Source organism: Ruditapes philippinarum, unplaced genomic scaffold (assembly GCF_026571515.1).
Source record: "Ruditapes philippinarum isolate M1 unplaced genomic scaffold, ASM2657151v2 ctg7367_1_1_1_1, whole genome shotgun sequence".
Taxonomy (NCBI): Eukaryota; Metazoa; Mollusca; class Bivalvia; order Venerida; family Veneridae; genus Ruditapes; species Ruditapes philippinarum.
The window spans coordinates 79225-98364 of record NW_026862244.1 but is presented as its reverse complement, the minus strand read 5'-3'; the positions used below and the strand labels follow the sequence as shown (position 1 = coordinate 98364).

The 19140-nt window shown below is 33.3% G+C and overlaps 1 protein-coding gene across 1 annotated transcript in view; it reads right to left on the bottom strand.

Annotated features, from left to right (window-relative positions):
• The window catches only part of LOC132718408 (chromodomain-helicase-DNA-binding protein 5-like), a 49663-nt gene that overhangs the window by 24234 nt on the left and 6289 nt on the right, over nt 1-19140 (bottom strand). Inside the window, exons 4-20 of the mRNA XM_060702102.1 lie at nt 18099-18248; nt 17627-17795; nt 16520-16720; nt 15593-15717; nt 14150-14254; nt 13138-13329; nt 12069-12212; nt 11283-11464; nt 10672-10807; nt 9958-10038; nt 9407-9606; nt 8866-8994; nt 7702-7834; nt 4140-4331; nt 3431-3567; nt 2679-2880; nt 2132-2253 (exon numbers count right to left, since the gene is read on the bottom strand). Of these exons, the coding sequence (XP_060558085.1) occupies nt 2132-2253; nt 2679-2880; nt 3431-3567; nt 4140-4331; nt 7702-7834; nt 8866-8994; nt 9407-9606; nt 9958-10038; nt 10672-10807; nt 11283-11464; nt 12069-12212; nt 13138-13329; nt 14150-14254; nt 15593-15717; nt 16520-16720; nt 17627-17795; nt 18099-18248 (2600 nt within the window). The remainder of the gene's footprint in view (nt 1-2131; nt 2254-2678; nt 2881-3430; nt 3568-4139; nt 4332-7701; nt 7835-8865; nt 8995-9406; nt 9607-9957; nt 10039-10671; nt 10808-11282; nt 11465-12068; nt 12213-13137; nt 13330-14149; nt 14255-15592; nt 15718-16519; nt 16721-17626; nt 17796-18098; nt 18249-19140) is intronic.

Genomic DNA, 19140 nt, shown 5'->3' with positions numbered 1-19140 from the left:
AAAATCAATGACACTCGGGGCGGGGCCGATTTTGACCCCAGGGCTATAATTTGAACAATCTTGGTAAGGGTCTACCAGACAATGCCTTATGCAAAATATCTAAGCTCTAGGCCTTTTGGGTCTTTACAAGAAGGTATTCTAAGTTTTTACTATATGTACATATAGTGAAAATCAATGACCCCCGGGGCAGGGGCAATTTTGACCCTAGGGCTATAATTTGAACAATCTTGGTAGAGGTCTACCAGACAATGCCTTATGCAAAATATCTAAGCTCTATCCCTTTTCAGTCTTTACAAGAAGGTATTTTAAGTTTTTACTATATGTACATATAGTGAAAATCAATGACCCCCGGGGCGGGGCCGATTTTGACCCCAGGGCTATAATTTGAACAATCTTGGTAGAGGTCTACCAGACAATGCCTTATGCAAAATATCTAAGCTCTAGGCCTTTTGGATCTTTACAAGAAGATTTTTTAAATTTATTCTTTTAATTCCTTTTGGTTGCCATGGCAACCAGATTTCTGCATGGAATGAAATTCTTTGAACAACTTTGGAACCCCTTCACCCAAGGATCAATCCTGCCAAGTTTGGTTGAAATTGGACTAGTGGTTTTTCACAAGAAGATTTTTTAATTTCACTATATAATCTATATAACACACACACACACAAACAAACAAACACACACACACACACACACACACATACACACAGGTGAATCGCTAAATGCCACCGCATCGCAGATGCTGCGGTGGCATAATTATAAAAGGTACAGTTATCATTCTTGTGCAGTGCACACCTCCTGAGTGAGATCTATGCACCTATGAAGTTTCATTTTGATATCTCAAAGGCTTTTTGAGTTATGCCCTGGACAAAAATTAATTTTGAAAAATAACAAAGGGCAATAACTCAAAAATAATGCAGGGCAGAGTTATCATTCTTTAGCACTGCGCTCCTCCTCAAAGAGATCCATCCACCTATGAAGTTTCAAGTTGATACCTCAAATACTTTTTGAGATAAGCTCTGGACAAATAGCATGAAAAAAACAACAAAGGGCAATAACTCAAAAATTGTATAGGGAAGAGTTATCATTCTTGCGCACAACATTCCTCCTCAATAAGATCTATCCTTCTATGACATTTCATGTTGATATCTCAAACACTTTTTGAGTTATGCTCCGGTGAAAAATTAGGTATGAAAAATAACAAAGGGCAATAACTCAAAAATTATGACAGGAAGAGTTATCATTCTTGTGCACTGCACACCTCCTGAGTGAGATCTATGCACCTATGAAGTTTCATGTTAATATCTCATAGGCTTTTGGAGTTATGCTCTGGACAAAAATCAATTTTGAATAATAACTCAAAAATCATGCAAGGTAGAGTTATCATTCTTGTGCACTGCACTCCTCCTCAATGAGGTCTATCCACCTATGAAGTTTCAAGTTGATAACTCAAATACTTTTAGAGATATGCTCCGGACAAAAATTTCGGACGGAAGGACGGACGGAAGGTCGGACGGACGGAGACTATTTCTATATCCTCCGCCGAAAATTTTCGGCGGGGGATAATAACTTTCCCGCATGAAAGAATACACAGTCTCTGACAAAACAATAAGAATAATAACCAACAACAGTAAGAGGAAAACTGGTTATGTCACAGCAAACTCAACATGAGCCGTGTCATGACAAAACCAACATAATGGGTTTGCGACCAGCATGGATCCAGACCAGACTGAGCATCTGCGCAGTCTGATCAGGATCCTGCTGTTCGCTTACCAACCCTATTACAAGTAGAGAATCCAGGAACGATGGTTAGGAAACTACCCGCCTATATGACTGAAATACTGTTGGAAAAAGGTGTAAAATGAAACAAACAAACAAAAACAAGTAGAGAAACTGATAGCGAACAGCATGGATCCTGATCAGACTGCGCGGATGGTCTGGATCCATGCTGGTCGCAAATGCACTTTGTTGGTTTTGTCATGGCACGGCTCATATATTGATTTACTTAAGGAAATGTATTAAAATCATTTTTCTAATTGGTGAAATATAATTATGAATATAAATATAATTATTAATGTTTCCTTCTTCTTTGAAGATATTACAATACTATTAACTAAACATGAAAACTTACTTAAAGATATCTGGAGACATAAAGTTGAGCAAATGAAACAACTCTTCAAGATTATTCTGAAGTGGTGTACCAGTCAACAATAACTTGTAACCCAGTCTGTAGTTACTAAGGATACGGAAAAACTGAAATATACAATTATGATGTGTCAAAGCGAAAGTCCCTTGCTTAGTACAGAAATTTTAAAACAATTATACAATTCCAGATACAAGAGAACTGAAATGTCACTGCACAACTTTAAAATTAATGCAGTTTCTATAAATACATTTACATATATATAAATTATAAGTTACAAGATTGTTATGACTAGAACCCTGAACAACAATATGTTAAATTTGTCTTTTATAAAGCTTAAAGAGATCAATAAAAAGTTTTAAGGATATAATTCACTGTATATAAACTTGAACTGGTTAGCATTTCACATTTAAAAGGATATGATTCACTGTATACTAGCTTGAACTGGGTTTTTTTTTCAGTCTAAAGGACATAATTCACTGTATATTACCTTGGACTGGTTATTTTTCAGTCTAAATAATTCACTGTATATTACCTTGGACTGGTTATTTTTCAGTCTATGCGCCTCATCCACCACTAATACAGCCCAGTCTATAGATCCTAGGGTAGCAGCATCTATACTAATTAACTCGTACGAGGTTAGGAGGACATGAAACTTCACTTGACTACCTTGTTTCATCTTCCAGGACTTCGTACCTCCTCTTATTGCACCTTCCTCAAATGAAAACTCATGTTCCCTAAGAAAAATAAGGTTACATTTTAATACCATATACTCTATGCTGAAAATATTTTCTTTCTGATTAAATATTCTTAATTTTTTTATTCCAACAAAGGAAAATTTGGAGGGTTGAATTCTTCCTTTTTAAGGCATTTAGGCAGACAAAGAATTTACAAGAATAAAAACATCAATTTTAGCTTCTCAAAATATAAAATTTATGGGAAAATGTTGCAAATAAAATAAATTGATAATTTAGTTTGGGGAAAAATATTTAAAATTTTTAAAAATTTACAGCCCAAATTTGCCCTCTGAAATTGCTTTAAACTCCTTCAAAAATTTGTTTTTTCTGGTGTCAGGTTACTCACTGGCTAATTAACTTTTTAATTTATTTTTTTTCCAATTAGAACAGTTTTAGAGGATTTGTATTTTGTATGGAGTTAAAATACCCCTTTGTTTACATTTTGATACTTTGTGACAAATAATTTCTCAGTCGGAGCTTCTTTTTCTTAAAACCGGTTTTCCATTTATGTTGTAATGTTATCAAAAAAACAGTCTGACATCACAATTACCTGATCACTGCCCTACAATCTTTATCACCAGTGTAAGTCACTACATACAAGTTGGGGGCCCAGAACTCAAACTCTCTCTCCCAGTTGATAATAGTAGACAAAGGTGCTCCTACTAAGAAAGGTCCTTTACAATGGCCCTATAAAAAAGTTATATTATATATATATACATGATGCTACAATTAAATAAAAAGAATATAAAAAACAAAAGTAAATAATAGGATAATCAAATAATTTCTACAGAAAAACATTGATGTGTCGAACTTCGATTGGGCTTATTATAGTTATCATCTTTAACTATAGTAGTAATCATCTTTAAATATAGTAATCATTTTTAACTACAGAAATAATCTTTAACTATAATAAACATCTCTAACTAAAGTAACAATCTTTAACTTTTGTTTTTGTTTGTTTGTTTCATTTTACACCTTTTCCCCAACAGTATTTCAGTCATATAGGCGGGTAGTTTCCTAACCATCATTCCTGGAGAGTTACACCAGTACTAGACTACCTTCCTCCGTGCTAAACTACCAAAGCATCTCCCAGAGATCAAACCCAAGCCAGAGAGGTAAATGGATTAGAAGTCATCGACTCTAATCACTCGATCATGGAGGCGGTTCAAACTTTAACTACAACAGTTATCATCTTTAACTATAGTAATCATCTTTAATTAACTAATTATTTACAGATATCTTCTAGTGAAGACAATTACCTCATTATATAAAGATGACAGGAATGATATTGTCTGTATAGTTTTTCCTAGTCCCATCTCATCAGCAAGAATTGTGTCAGTACCGTTAGCCCAGGAATATCTGAGCCAGTTTAAGCCCTCTAGTTGATACGGATGTAAGGTTCCACCAGTTGCCTGGATATAATCGGGGTCAGTGGCAAGCTGCTTTTTGAACTGTGAAAAAAAAGGAAAAAAGATTTTTCTAAAATATATAATATCATAGACAAAAACATTATGTTGAATCTCTTTAAATTAATCTTAAAGATATAATTCACTCAGTTTTTATCTAGAGCTCTTAAATAGTAGGTAATGTAAACTACAAGATGGAAAATGTAGATATATTTACAATAGCATGAAACAAACCCTCTTTTATTTGTGATTATCATCCCCATACATATCTACGAGGGCTGTCCTGAAAGTTCGTAGACAAGGCTATAAAATTATTATAAGCAGTCATATTTATATGATGATTAAATATTTTGCTTAAGTATTTATTCTGCTACAAATTTCTAAATTAAAAAACATGATAAAAGTTGTATTGGCAAATCGCCAATCACCATGGCAACATGATCAACGAATCACGGAGCACTTTGATTTCATGGCAATAGCTACTCGAATAAAAAGTGGCTAAAGGTTGTAATTTTAACGCAAACTCTTGTTTTAATGTTGTGACATCAAAGGGTACTATTGCGTGATATGTAGTGAAAATTAAGTCATCATACGCAAAGAAACAACTTGTTAACGACGATTATAGGCAATGAAGTTGCGTAAATTTTGTGTCGCAAAAATGACGTCAAATTCAAGGACGGAGCAACGTAATGTTATTTAACTTCAAAGTAACGCTAATAATGATTATAATCTTTACTTGAAAAACAACCATAAATTGTTAAGGACAACTTGTGTTTAATCGTCAAATACGATTAAGAAGCGGTGATGACAGTATTTTGTATAAGAAACGTAGAAACGTATCAGACGACCAAAAGTAGCATGGCCGAAATGTCGTAGATTGTGTTACAACAATCCTTGAAAAAGACAGACATTTCACACACTGTATGGGAACCAGTGACACCTTTGTTGTTGTTGTTGTTTTTTTTTTAAAAGTAGTATATGAAATTCATAAAGTAATAGCAAGGGAACATAACATGTATAAAGTATACGCCAGGCAGGTTCCGTGGCTGTTTAAATCGGAAGAAATTGAATAGTGGATAAACATGAAATTAAATTGACGCCGTTGACGTTGTCAAAGTGCTCCATGACGATGTCTATATGTTGTATGTAAATGCTGTTAAAATACAAACGTAAGTCACAACTCAGTAATTTTTGATAAATGTGTTCGCTTGATATGTATACTTTTGCTGACAAAATTTGTACAATGTATGTTTTGTTATATAACAAGAGCTGTCGGTAGGACAGCATGCTCGACTATTCTAAGTGTTTGATATTAAAAGAGCCTTGATAATGTAACATTTTCTAAATTAACAAAAGGGCCAATTTTTTCTTTAAATCCATGTTACGGCTAAAGGTCTTCGGGAGAGTCCTATAATATGCTCTCAAAGAAGTGCATAAAATTTCAACTTGTTTCAAAGCGAGATGTCAATGGAATAGGAAAATATCTGAGGTGGTATGCAATTTGAACGTAAATTCTTAGTCAGTAATTAGCATTATTATACTCACCCTTGTGACAATTTTTGAATAGTCAAGCCAATACTGACTATCCAAAAATTGTCACAAGGGTGTTTTATTGAGTATAATAATGCTAATTACCTATAAATACATAAAATTGACATAAAAAGGTACAAAGGCTTGTTATTAAGATGTTTTATCAAGTAAATCACTGCTTTATTATTATGAATGCAAAAAAATGTCCCAAAAAGGCACAAACTCTTCAGTAGTTATGGACATAACAGCTTACAAGCAAAACTTTACCAGGAATTTATAAGTTGAAAAAGGGGAGAAAAATCAGCCTAAATGCAAGATAGAATTATGGATCTTGGTCAGTGACCTACAATTATGATTCTAAATGCATATGTGAAGTTTTAAATAAATATCTTTAATAGTTATTGAGATATGTAAAACTTGCATGTAAACATTAACCAAGAGACTAAGTAGAAAAGGGGAGATGAATCAGCCTTAATGCGAGTAGAGTTATGGAACTTGGTCAGTGACATACAACAATTATGACTCTCCAATTATGACCCTAAGTACATGTGTAAAGTTTCAAGTAAATATCTTTGAAGACCTTTAACCTTTTACCAAAATTTCTAAGTTTCAAAACAAATAATTCTACAAATATTGCAGGCAGAGTTATGCGATTTTGCAAACTGATATACATTGTTACTATAAATAAGTATTGTAAGGTTAAATTGAAAATCTCAAGCAATAATTTGAGATATTTGACTTTACAAAAAACTTTAACAAAAAATTTCTAAGTTAAAAAGGGGCAAAATTCTGTCAATATTGTAGGTAGAGTTATCCAACTTGTCATTCTGATGTACATTGTTACTATAAATAAGTATTGTAAGTTTCAATTGAATATCTCAAGCAATAATTGAGATATTTGACTTTACAAAAAACATAAACCAAAATTTCTAAGTTAAAAAGGGGCATAATTCTGTCAATATTGTAGGCAGAGTTATTCAACTTGTCAATCTGATGAACATTGTTACTATAAATAAGTATTGCAAGTTTCAATTGAATATCTCAAGCAATAATTGAGATATTTGACTTTACAAAAAACATAAACCAAAATTTCTAAGTTAAAAAGGGGCATAATTCCGTCAATATTGTAGGTAGAGTTATCAAACTTGTCAATCTGATGTACATTGTTACTATAAACAAGTATTGCAAGTTTCAATTGAATATCTCAAGCAATAATTGAGATATTTGACTTTACAAAAAACTTTAACCAAAATTTCTAAGTTAAAAAGGGGCATAATTCCGTCAATATTGTAGGTAGAGTTATCCAACTTGTCAATCTGATGTACATTGTTACTATAAATAAGTATTGTAAGTTTCAATTGAATATCTCAAGCAATATTTGAGATATTTGAATTTACAAAAAACTTTAACCAACGCAGACGCCGACGCGGACGCCGACGCCGGGGCAACTACAATAGCGCTCATATTCTTCGAATAGTCGAGCTAATAAAAAATGAAGAAGTATATGAACTTTCTGGACATCCCTCGTAATACAGTTATCACGGAAATATTTACCGTCTTCAATAAACTATTTTAGTCTCACCCCCGATACTATCACTTATTCCTTATAGGGTTAGTCAACTAGAACAACATAATTGGATCAAAGGTCAACAAGAATTATCTTTACCTTAAATGTACTATAGATGGATCTAACTGGATGTTATGGTAAAATTATAGTAGAATGTTTGTTATACAAATTAAATTACTGGAACACTAAATAAGAGGTTTGATTGATATTCAGGGCATAATTTGACATTATGTTAACATAACAACATGCTGGAACTACAGTGGGAAATTATGTTAACATAAAAGGGTATGGCAAAATATAGCAGGCACTTATACTTACATCTGAGATTGGATACTGTGGAGGCATGCCAGGGGGACGTGGAGAATCCACAGAGTCATCATCTTTACGTTTCTTTCCTTTTTTACCTGGCTTACTTTTCTTCTCCTCGCCACCACCTCCAAACATTATACGTCTGAAATCAATATCAAGTAAACTGTTCACTTAAATGTTTTGTAACAATGATGGTATATATTGTAAATGCAAAAATCTAGTTCATCTCTGAAACCAGACTGCTAGAAAGGTAAAAAAACATCAATTCTGTGAATTATTAAAACATAACACTTCAAATATGCTTTATCAACTTTTTTCTTACTTTTAAGCTGGGTTACAAATGGTAAGTGAGGGGCGTCCGTGGCCGAGTGGTTAAGGTCGTTGACTTCAAACCACTTGCCCCTCACCTCTGTGGGTTCGAATCCCGACAGGGACTTTGGATTCTTTCATGTGAGGAAGCTATCCAGCTAGCTTACGGAACGTCGGTGGTTCTACTCAGGTACCCGTTCGTGCCTGAAATAATGCACGGACGGGCACCTGAGGTCTTCCTCCACCAGTAAAGCTGGAACGTTGCGATATGACCTATACTGTGTCGATGTGACGTAAAACCCAAAACAAACAAATGGTAAGTGGTTCTACTCAGGTGCCTACTCGTTCTTGAAATAATGCATCAAGGGTCACATGAGAATTTACCACACCAGTATAGCTGGAAAGTCCCTATATAAACCTTTACAGTGTCAGTGTGTGGTATACAGGTCAAATTAACTTTAGATTTTGTTATAGTCTAGTATATGTATAATTAGTTTTACTCATGTGACTCACAGAAAATTCCACAAATATTCTTTGGAATGTATTGTTAATGTTCAATAGAAGTGGCGGCAGTCTTTTTATATTTTAGGCATATGCTAAATTTTATCCTAAGCATTTTTTTCTGCATCATTTATCGGTTCAATCACCATAATTAAAGTCAGTCTTTTTACATATATAGCGAATTCAGCTGAACTGAGTAACGAAAAAATGAGCATAATGTCACTTTATACAAAACCAACAAGATTTCATAATTTTTCTATTCAATCAAGGGTTAATTCCTTGTTCTTTCATTTGTAAAATTTCCTTCATTGTATCAAGCAAGCATCAATATCTAGATCGTTTTTATTTCAACAGTTTCCTTACCTTAGATTATCATAGAACTCCACATATGTTTTAAACTCCGGCACTTTACTATCTTCCGGCTCCCAGGTAGCCATGTCATAATTCAAATCTCTCCACTTTACTAGATAATAGTTCACACCTCGTTCAATTCTGGAATATTTTTTTATAAAATCTGTTTAATAATAACTTTTAAATGCCTCGATTTTACATCAAAACTAAGGCAATTTCGGATTAAATGTTTTGTACATAAAAATAAGGTGAAAAATATTAACTTCCCCCAATAGCGGTATTATAGTTCAGAAACATAATAACTCAAAGACATGTAAAATTCTTCACAATATTTATAAAATTTCTATATAATTATAATATTCTAAAATATTTATTCATTTTAGTTGTCTAGTGTGCAAAATTAACAATAGTTTATATATCAATCAATTAGTTACACAATCAAGCTGTTACTGGCTCTACGCTAGCATTTATGTATTCTTGTCAGAGAAATTACTAAAATCCAACAGTAAAAGATAAAAAAAAGCTTTCTAATTTTGTTAAATCTTGACAGTACCTGTGATTTATAATTCTGTGTATTTGAAGCCATTCCGGTCTAACACCGTATTTATAGAACCTTTCCTCTAAATTATCATCATTATCATTTTTCTTCCTGTCCTTACCGCCCCAACTTGAGCCGTCTTCAAGAGGCGGGGGCTCGTCCATATCATTCTTTCTGATGTACATACGTAACAGTGCTGTTTGGAAAACATCCAGCTACAATATAAAGTAAGTCCATTTTCTAGATCATTCCTTGTGCATTTGCTAATACCAACATTTGTATAAGACAAACAACTTGTTACTGAACAAACTTCAAATAATTTGTTTAATAAAAAAATTTAAATCAACAGCATCTGGTTTATAAATAGAATTTTGGGCAATAACAGCCTTTCTGATTGGATAATAACTTGTCAACAAATCAAGGTCGCAGGTCAAGTTTATGTTACTAGAGTAAAACATATGAAAGGATAGTGTTGGCTTTGATCATATGTATTTTATACTGTTTGTCAGTAAATTATATGAAAATACAAAATGCATGTATACAGTCTGTAACTAATGATATGTTACCTGGAGTTCCGACACCCAGTCACAATGCCACATTGACAAACCATGGAAACGTACAAAATATTCCCTCTCAGGTCTGTGATCCTACCATATATAAAATACCTTTGTTCAACTTCAGTCATATAAAAAAAAGGCTTTGGAAAAGATATGTTTAATTAAATATAACAATATTAAAGTAGAATACTTGCAATAACAGAGGCTAAATGATTTTGTGTATGAATTATTTATGATAATCACATTAACATATGTATTTTATTGTTATACCAATGTAGAATCAGTTCAATTATATCATGAAATTTATAAAGTGAAATACTTGTGCAGAAACTTGTTAATAACTTTTTTGTTATACTGCTGTAGAATCAGTCAATTATCTTATGTATTTTATAAAGTGAAATACTAATTTAAAATGAGTGAAAATATTTTATGTATTTTATAAAGCGAAATACTAGAGTAGACATCTAGTTAAATATTTAATGTTATACCTATGAAGAGTCACAGTGTCTATTATAGGAGGGTGGATGGGGGGATTCACCCATATTTTTGAGAATTCCCCCTAGGCAGGGGGAAAATTTTACATACAGAAAGAAGCAAAAAAAAAATCAACAAATATAATAAACTCTCACATTTCAATAAAAAATCACCCTTGTTTTTCAAATTCTAGAAAAGACAATGAGTCAGTTAAATGATCTAATGTATTGTATATATAAAGTGTTATACCGGTGTAGAATCGGGTTCTAGATGATGCTCGTGGGTGTGATCCATTTCCTCCATCTTTTTGTGTGGTGTTGGTGGCTCCGTCCATCTCCATGTTAATACCTTAGCTACCTTACCCTTCATAGGAGGGCACGAACACCTTCAAATAAATGATGATACAATATGGGAAATGGTCAAAAGCCCTCTTGCCAAAAATGACAAGGCGGATAAAATCCCTCCAGTAAAAATGACTGGGCAGACTAAAGCCTCCTGTACAAATTACAGGGCAGGGCAAACAAATGCCCTCCCGTTAAAATGACTGGGCAGACTGTCTGCCTTGTCATTTTTGGACGCGAGGGCTTTTGTCCTACACTGAAGTAATTTTAATAACAATACTTATAATACTATGTAAAAGATAATTAAAATAAAATATTTTCTAAAATATGTCACATATCATATATAATACACAGTGGCAAAATGTAAACACCCTTGTCATGTAAATATCTTACCATTTAACCAAGAAAAAAATACTGCTTTTCACGTTTTTTATATGCTGTTGTAATGAACCTTTGCATATATATGAAGCACAAGTAAAAAATTAGAGCAATGAAAGGTTAAATACACAAGTAATTTACCTAGGACAAATCCAGTGCCCATCTGGAATACCTTTAACAGGTGGGTTAAGACAATGTGGATGGTACGAGGAAGGGCATGTATCACAACACATAAGTTCACCGCCATCTTTACAAACACGACAAAACTCATTATGATCATCCTCAACCTCTGGCGGTTCCTTCGTGTCGGCCCCTTCACTCTCCTGTCACAATACAAGTAATTACTTACATATGAGCCGCGTCACGACAAAACTAACATAATGCCTTTGCGACCAGCATGGATCCAGACCAGCTTATCAGGATCCATGCTGTTCGCTTACCAACCATATTACAGGTAGAGAAACTGAAAGCAAACAGCATGGATCCTCATCAGACTGCCCGGATACGCAGGCTGGTCTGGATCCATGCTGGTCGCAAACACACTATGTTGGTTTTGTCGTTAACTATGTATGATTGCTACATTAATGTATATGGATAAAGATAATTAAGTATGTATTAAGATGACAAACATTACACCTGCATAAAAATATTGATAAAATTAGCAGACATTGTGACAGGCTAAATGTGAATATAAAATGTTCGACTATTCACATGGTATCTTTAATATAACAGTCTGAGATACCTATTCACAAAGTAAAATATTTAAAACATGTGATGTCAAGTCATAATCAATGGTTCTCAACGAAACATCTTTATGGTGTCATAAGACTGTAATCGTAAATAATTCCTATGTTTGTAATTATATATAGACTCCACATTAAACACAGAAATTGTAAATCTTAAGCTTTAAGTGTTTAATACACATACACAATGAGGACACGACCATTTCCCCTCAGGGGCCTCTTCCAATTCTGGTTCCAAACAGACAAGATGGTATGCACGTGGGCACGTGTCACACAGAATTATCTCCCCTCCTTGTTGACAAACTTCACAGTAATCTTGATGGTCAGTCTGTGAAGATATAATAAAATCAAAGTCAAAACATTACAAAACCGTCATTGCATCTTACACATTAAAAATTGGTCAAGCAGGGCTTCCATGTGATGAAGACAATTATTCCTAGTTTTAGCATTTTGACTTCCAATATATAACCCTTTCCTTTCTTTACCTTTATAATATGACTTCCAGTGACAGTCATTTTGCAGTCTCTGACTTCCAAATTTTGGAACTTAATGGAAGCCCTGGTCAAGTTTTCAATAATAAAAAGATACAAAAATAATATACAAGAATATGGTTGTTTGTTCTACACATTTATACAAATTATGATCTATGATAAGGAAATTTTTATCACATAGATTGAAGTATCAGTTACAAAGCCAAATAATTCAGTTATTTTTTTTCTTTTAACTCTGAAGAAATATTATTCTCCTATAACATATGCCTGTAACTGATTTGACTTACCCTAGCCTTGATAGCATTTGACAAAAGGTTAACAGTCTGACAAAATAGACAAGCATAATTTTCCATCATCTTAAACTACAAAATAGGATCATGCTCTGGATGGTATGTGTAAAGTTTCACAATGAAAACTGTAGGTATGGAAATATAACTTGGAATACAAAACAACATCAAAAATTTTGTATTCAAGATTTCACAAATTAATAAAAAGAGAAAGGAGCTGCGTCACGACAAAACCAACACAATGGGTTTGCGACCAGCATGGATCCAGACCAGCCTGTGCATCCGCGCAGTCTGATCAGGATCCATGCTGTTCGCTATCTGTTTCTCTACTTGTTAAGGGATTGCAAGCGACCAGCATGGATCCTGATCAGACTGCACGGATGCGCAGGCTGGTCTGGATCAATGCTGGTCCCAAACACACTATGTTTGTTTTGTCGTGACGGGGCTCAAATAAAAAAAATGAAAATCAACTGACCTCATAGCCATCTGCATCAGGATCCCCGCCAAATGATTTTCCCAATTTAAGTCTCTTCTTGCCTTTCTTGCCTTTAGCACTTTTTTTCTGACGTTTTGGTTTCTCTTCACGTTCTTGCTCAGCTATCATACTTGCCTCCTCTAGCTGACGTTCAAACTCTTCATCACTTGTGTTATTACCTTCCCCTTCATCCTACAATAATAATGTCATCTTCACATTTTTACAGTATATTTTCTAAGAACCAAACACCTGTGGGACTAGACAAAAAGTTTGAATTTTGGAAGTTTCCAGAATTCAGAAGTTTGGAATTATGTTAACACATTGGCATCAGCTGTTTAAGTAAGACAGGATGAAAAGTATGTGAAGCTATTAAAATTTGTAACATGGCAGAATTCGAGGAATCTTCAACAGCTATTTAAATATAATATCACCTATAACTATTGACTTTGTTGATACAAAATAAAATCAAGTTTATTATCACAATTTTTTCGATAAAAAACAAGTTTCTTATCACAATTCTTCTCATTTATTTCATTAAAAACTTAATCAAGACATGACATTCAATAGGGTCGGATAAAAAGGTCAGAAAAATTTTTGGGCGGGTTTTTTTATTCTAAAGTGTTTTTTCAAAGGGCCTATTTACAGTTTTCCTAAACCTGACTTTGGCAATAGTCTGAAGTTTTTCTTTGTCAAAGTTGAGATAAAAACTGCCTTAGGAAGATATGAAAAACACTGCCCCACACTTTTTATCATTTGAACTTGAAAATGAAAAACAATTGTGATAAATGTACAGTTATTCTGGCCTTTACCAAAAACACTATTTACACTTGAATAGGCATAATGTTAATCTTTTACCAATTAATTCTTCTTTTTTTCATAAATAAGCTCCAGGAAAAGTTATCTCTTCAAATAAGACTCTCTAAAGTGATATAAGTATAAAACTTAATAAAACATATAATGGTATTTTTGTCAACACATATTTCCTGTACTATAACAGACAGCAGTTACTTACAGAGCTACCCTTCTTTCTCCTCTTTTTCTTGGTCGACAGTTTAATTTTTAAAGGAGCCACAGACTTCTTCCCACGTTTCTTCTTACCAGATGATTTACTACCTTCCTACAAAAGTAAAGATTTCCAGTTGAATAAAAGGAATAATAAAATGCAATGACTTTATGACTTACACACCAAACAATCATAATATAAGTTAAATATTCACCAAAAACTACTTTCAGTTCTATGAGATTTCTATGGTAAGTGTCCAATTATCAAAATTTAATCCCTGACAAAATACACTCAATCAAAATATTGGATTTTCATATTATCTCTCCAACTTCAATATGTGACAAGCAGTGCACCATAATATTATCCTCGTTTCAACTTTTAACTCTTCAACTTTATTTCAGCATATACTCCTCAAATACACTATATACTGTACTTAACATCAGCAAACAGTCCTTTACTTTAACCTACACATCTCAACTTAGCTACACATTTCTCAACTTAAACATACACATCACAAGTTAAGAAAAAAGCCATGCCCTTTCAAACTTAAAAGTACCAGTCGCTTCATTTTCATGCAATTTTTAAAATTTTACTACTCGCTACTTAAAAAATGCACTTTTTCTTTAATTTACAATCTATTACATGCATTCTTAACCAAGCATAAACCACCTGTTTTGCTATGACATTAACCATGTTTGGCTTTGACATAATATAAATCTATATTGACCAATTTTCTACATATATACCCTGTACTGCTGTGCTGCTATAACATTTACTACCGCTGTAACATTCAGCTATGATATAAAAACTAACTGCTATGACATAAATCCTCATCAATGGTTGACATTCATGACATGAAAATCGATAGGTATGATATTTCTCCTAATAAATTATGACATAAACACTGTTCTGACCTGACATAAGCATTGATCTACTATGACATCAGCACTAATCAACTACTACATAAACTCTAATCAACTACGACATAAAACACTGATAACCTATGACATAAACACTAAACTGATCTGAAATAAATACTGATCTGATCTGAAACAAACACTTATCAACTAAGAAATTAAGACTTGAAGCTATATTAAAATACACATATTAGCTATGACGAAAGTACTTGCTGGTTATGACAATTACCGATCAGTTATGACATTTACCTTGACCAGTTATGACTTATACCCTGGCCAGTTATGACATTTACCCTGGCCAGTTATGACATTTACCCTGGCCAGTTATGACATTTACCCTGGCCATCTATGACATTTACCCTGGCCAGTTATGACTTATACCCTGACCAGTTATGACATTTACCCCAACCAGTTATGACATTTACCCTGACCAGTTATGACATTTACCCTGATCAGTTATGACATTTACCCTGATCAGTGATGACATTTACTCTGACCAGTTATGACATTTATGCTGACCAGTTATGACATTTACCTGGAATGACTCCTCATCGTCTTCATCTTCCACAACATCATCATAATCAGCTCCTTTCTTTTTCTTTGGTCCACGCTTCTTTTTCGGTTTCTCTTCAACAAACTCTTCCTCGTCATACTCTTCATCTAAAACACATAACATAGCATCTAAAACACATAACATAGCATCTAAAACACATAACATAGACACAGTCTATCAGGAGATTAATTAAAATCTGGTAAACCAGTCATCTCCCTGTACAATATTCTTCCTGTGATCATTGTTTCCTGATCTAAATAAAAGCAATTAATGTGTTCCTACAGAAATATAACATAATATATTGAAATCTTGAATAAAAGGGATGAAATCACACTTCTACATAATAGAACCAAAGAACCAAAATTAAAGAATCGTCAAATAATGCCAAAGCTGAAAATTTTGCAGCCTTGGTTTGAATGAGTCTGGTCATGGAAGGTAGGGATAATTGCAATCTATATGTCCACGCCCCCTAGCATCAGCTTAATCAATCAATCAAACTGAGTCTGCAATTTCCATGTAAATTTGTTGTGATTTATGCCTCCAAGGGATCACTTTTCTTCCAGATTTTTCTTAATCTTACTATTTTGCAAAAACAAAACCAGAATATTTCATGAAAACTTATTCTATTTACTAATATAAATTTTAACTCCTCTATAATATCAAATTACAGAATTACAACTAAATCCAATGAAAAACTGTGTCACTTTCAGTTTCAAGTATCACAAGCTCATAACAGAAAACTTAAATCTCCAATCAACACTAACACCTGTAAGAAAAGCAAGGTGAAAAATTTGATTGATGTTATAAATACAGCTAAATAATGGGACTGAAGGTAAATTTTAAGTGATGGTATAAATACAGTAAAAATTTGACTGGTGTTATAAATACAGCTACACATTAACTCTTTACCATCCATAGCATCGAGAGCTTTCTTTGATTTTTTGGTTGCTCGGCGACGTTTTGTAGGCTTCTCTTCCATGTATTCTTCTTCAACTTGTTCTTCCTCCTCCTCAATTTCTTCTCGTTCCACGTTCTTAGGTTTTCGACCGCGTCTTTTCTTTCCCGTAGAAGCTTTCTCTTCAGTGTAGTAATCTTCTGCAGTGTCTTCATCTGAAAACAATCGTTTGAAATGTAGCAAAAACTTAACGTCATAAACACCGCCGGATATTAAATCGGAAATAGTTTAAAAATCTGTCTGATGTAAATATAAGTTGTCAGGCTTCCAAAACAAACAATTAGTGTCATTTAATTAGAGATATATTGGGATTTTATTTTTACCTGTTTTGGTCAATTTTTATGTAAAATATTTCACAAGAATTCAAATTTGTACAATAAATGTATGAAACAGGGTCAAAATTCAAATAAATAAACATTTTCAGTCATTTATTGAAGTTGCCTCCCTTTGACCTTTAAGTTACTGCACACAGACAATTATAGATATCTGCAAGTTTATGTAGATTTTTCAGTTTTGTGAAAGTTTGAAGGGAAATGTAGATACTTGACACTGGTTTGTTAATTACATGTTTTTGGAATATATTTCAGATTGTTTAGTCCGAGATTGTTCGGGTTTTATAATTTAGAAATAGCTGTGTTTTATTACACACAAAACTGGTCTGTAAAAAATCAACATATACAGTAACTGTTATTAAATGTGCATAGAAGTTTAATTTGTAGGTTCAGACCCAAGACATGTATTAATTACCTAGTACTATATAAATGTACGAGCCTGTGGTGAAATTTATCTTTTGATGACATTTTATTTCAAAAACGCTCAAACGACAATGTGTGGGATAGTAGCTTTATGTAATATTATTGTTTTTTAATGCTTTGTTTTTGGTTTCTTGAGAATCTTAACACTAGTATCTTACTTCTTTTAAACTATAAGTGAGAGTTCACAGTACAAAATTGAGAAAATTTTTAACTGTTTCAAATTGTCTCCCTATATTTTATCCTAAAAGAGCATGGAACCAGCGTATCAATGGTTAGTTTAAATTATTTTAATGCATGTTTTCTTACCAGAATCTCTAGCAGCACTGGAAGTGGGTGTGTCCATTAATTTGTCAGTAGGCGGAGCATCTGTTGTGGGACTTACTAGACCCAACTTAGACTTTTTGTATTGGCCTGCAGCAGCAGCAAATTCCCGCCATTTTGCAGCAATTAGTGTGACCAGCTTAGCCTGAGGAACCTATTAAAACATGAACAATACTGTTGTTATTTGTAAAGTAACTTTTCATTGGATAATAATGTCAGATGCTTACATAAAATATATGTATGTCTGTTGTTAAGGTATGTCAAAGTTCCGTAAGCTAACTGGATAGCCACTTCACATGTTAGATTCCGAAGTCCTATATATGTATAGGATTTGAAATTTCAACGGTTAGGAGCAAGTGGTTTAAAGTCAACGGCATAAACCACTCAGCCACAGAATAAATCATATTGTTTCAGTATAGAAACTGCAACTATATAGATAGTTAATGTTTTCACTTACTTTTGGGTTTTGTTCAGCAAGCAATGGCTGGATGTGTTCTCTGAACAACTTGTAGTTAGTCAATGCCTCAAAGTCCTCATCCGTGTATTCTAGTTCAATATTTGCAAGCCCATTCTTCCTAGCTATATCTTCTGATGTTTCTGGACCAGGCTACAATAATAAATATATAGTTTACAATCATATTATAATATAGAGAATATTGAATAAGTGTAAGCTCAATACTGAATTTATTGCACGAGTTGAATAAAATTATATTATGCGAGCATCTGGCAAGCATATAATATTATTCAACCAGTTCAATAAATTCAGTAATGAACTTACTCGAATGTAATATTCTATTTATCACATACCAAAAAAATAAAGACTGTTTAAAGTGAAAAAGTGTTTTTTTATTGAGGCATCTACAGTATAACTATAACATTTAGCGAGTCTTTACGATATGTTTGTACAACACTAATGACGTCACATCAAAATATATGCACGGCTGTGCAATTCCATTTTCATTAAGTCACAAAATCGGCATGGTTGTGTGATTAACAGTTATAGTTGCTGTGACATTTTGGAGATTGACTCTATGATAAGTTGAACAGATACTTAATAGGACTATCACAAGGATTATCTTGAAATGCAACTTGTATTTATCTCGAGTGGAGGAACAAACTGTAATCTGTTCTAGTAAAACCCACAAAATCTAATACAAGTACAGTATCAAGTAGTCTATTGATTATATGCCTTTTGAAATTTAAACTACAAATTCAACCACAACGTAATTGGCACAATGCCAGCAATTTCATTCTGGATCACATTCAAATGTGATGCAGATATTTTCACTATCAAGTGGTATAAGTGGATGTGTTGTTGAAAAATATGTTCCAAGTTTAATACATGTATAAGGGATGTTATTGATATACACATGGCCTATCTAAAGAGCGGGTACTGAAGTTATTATATATATTATATATTAATTTCCACTTACTTAGACTATACATATGATAAAACAACATAGCAGCCTTTCTTCTTCTACTGGCTATATCTGAGAACT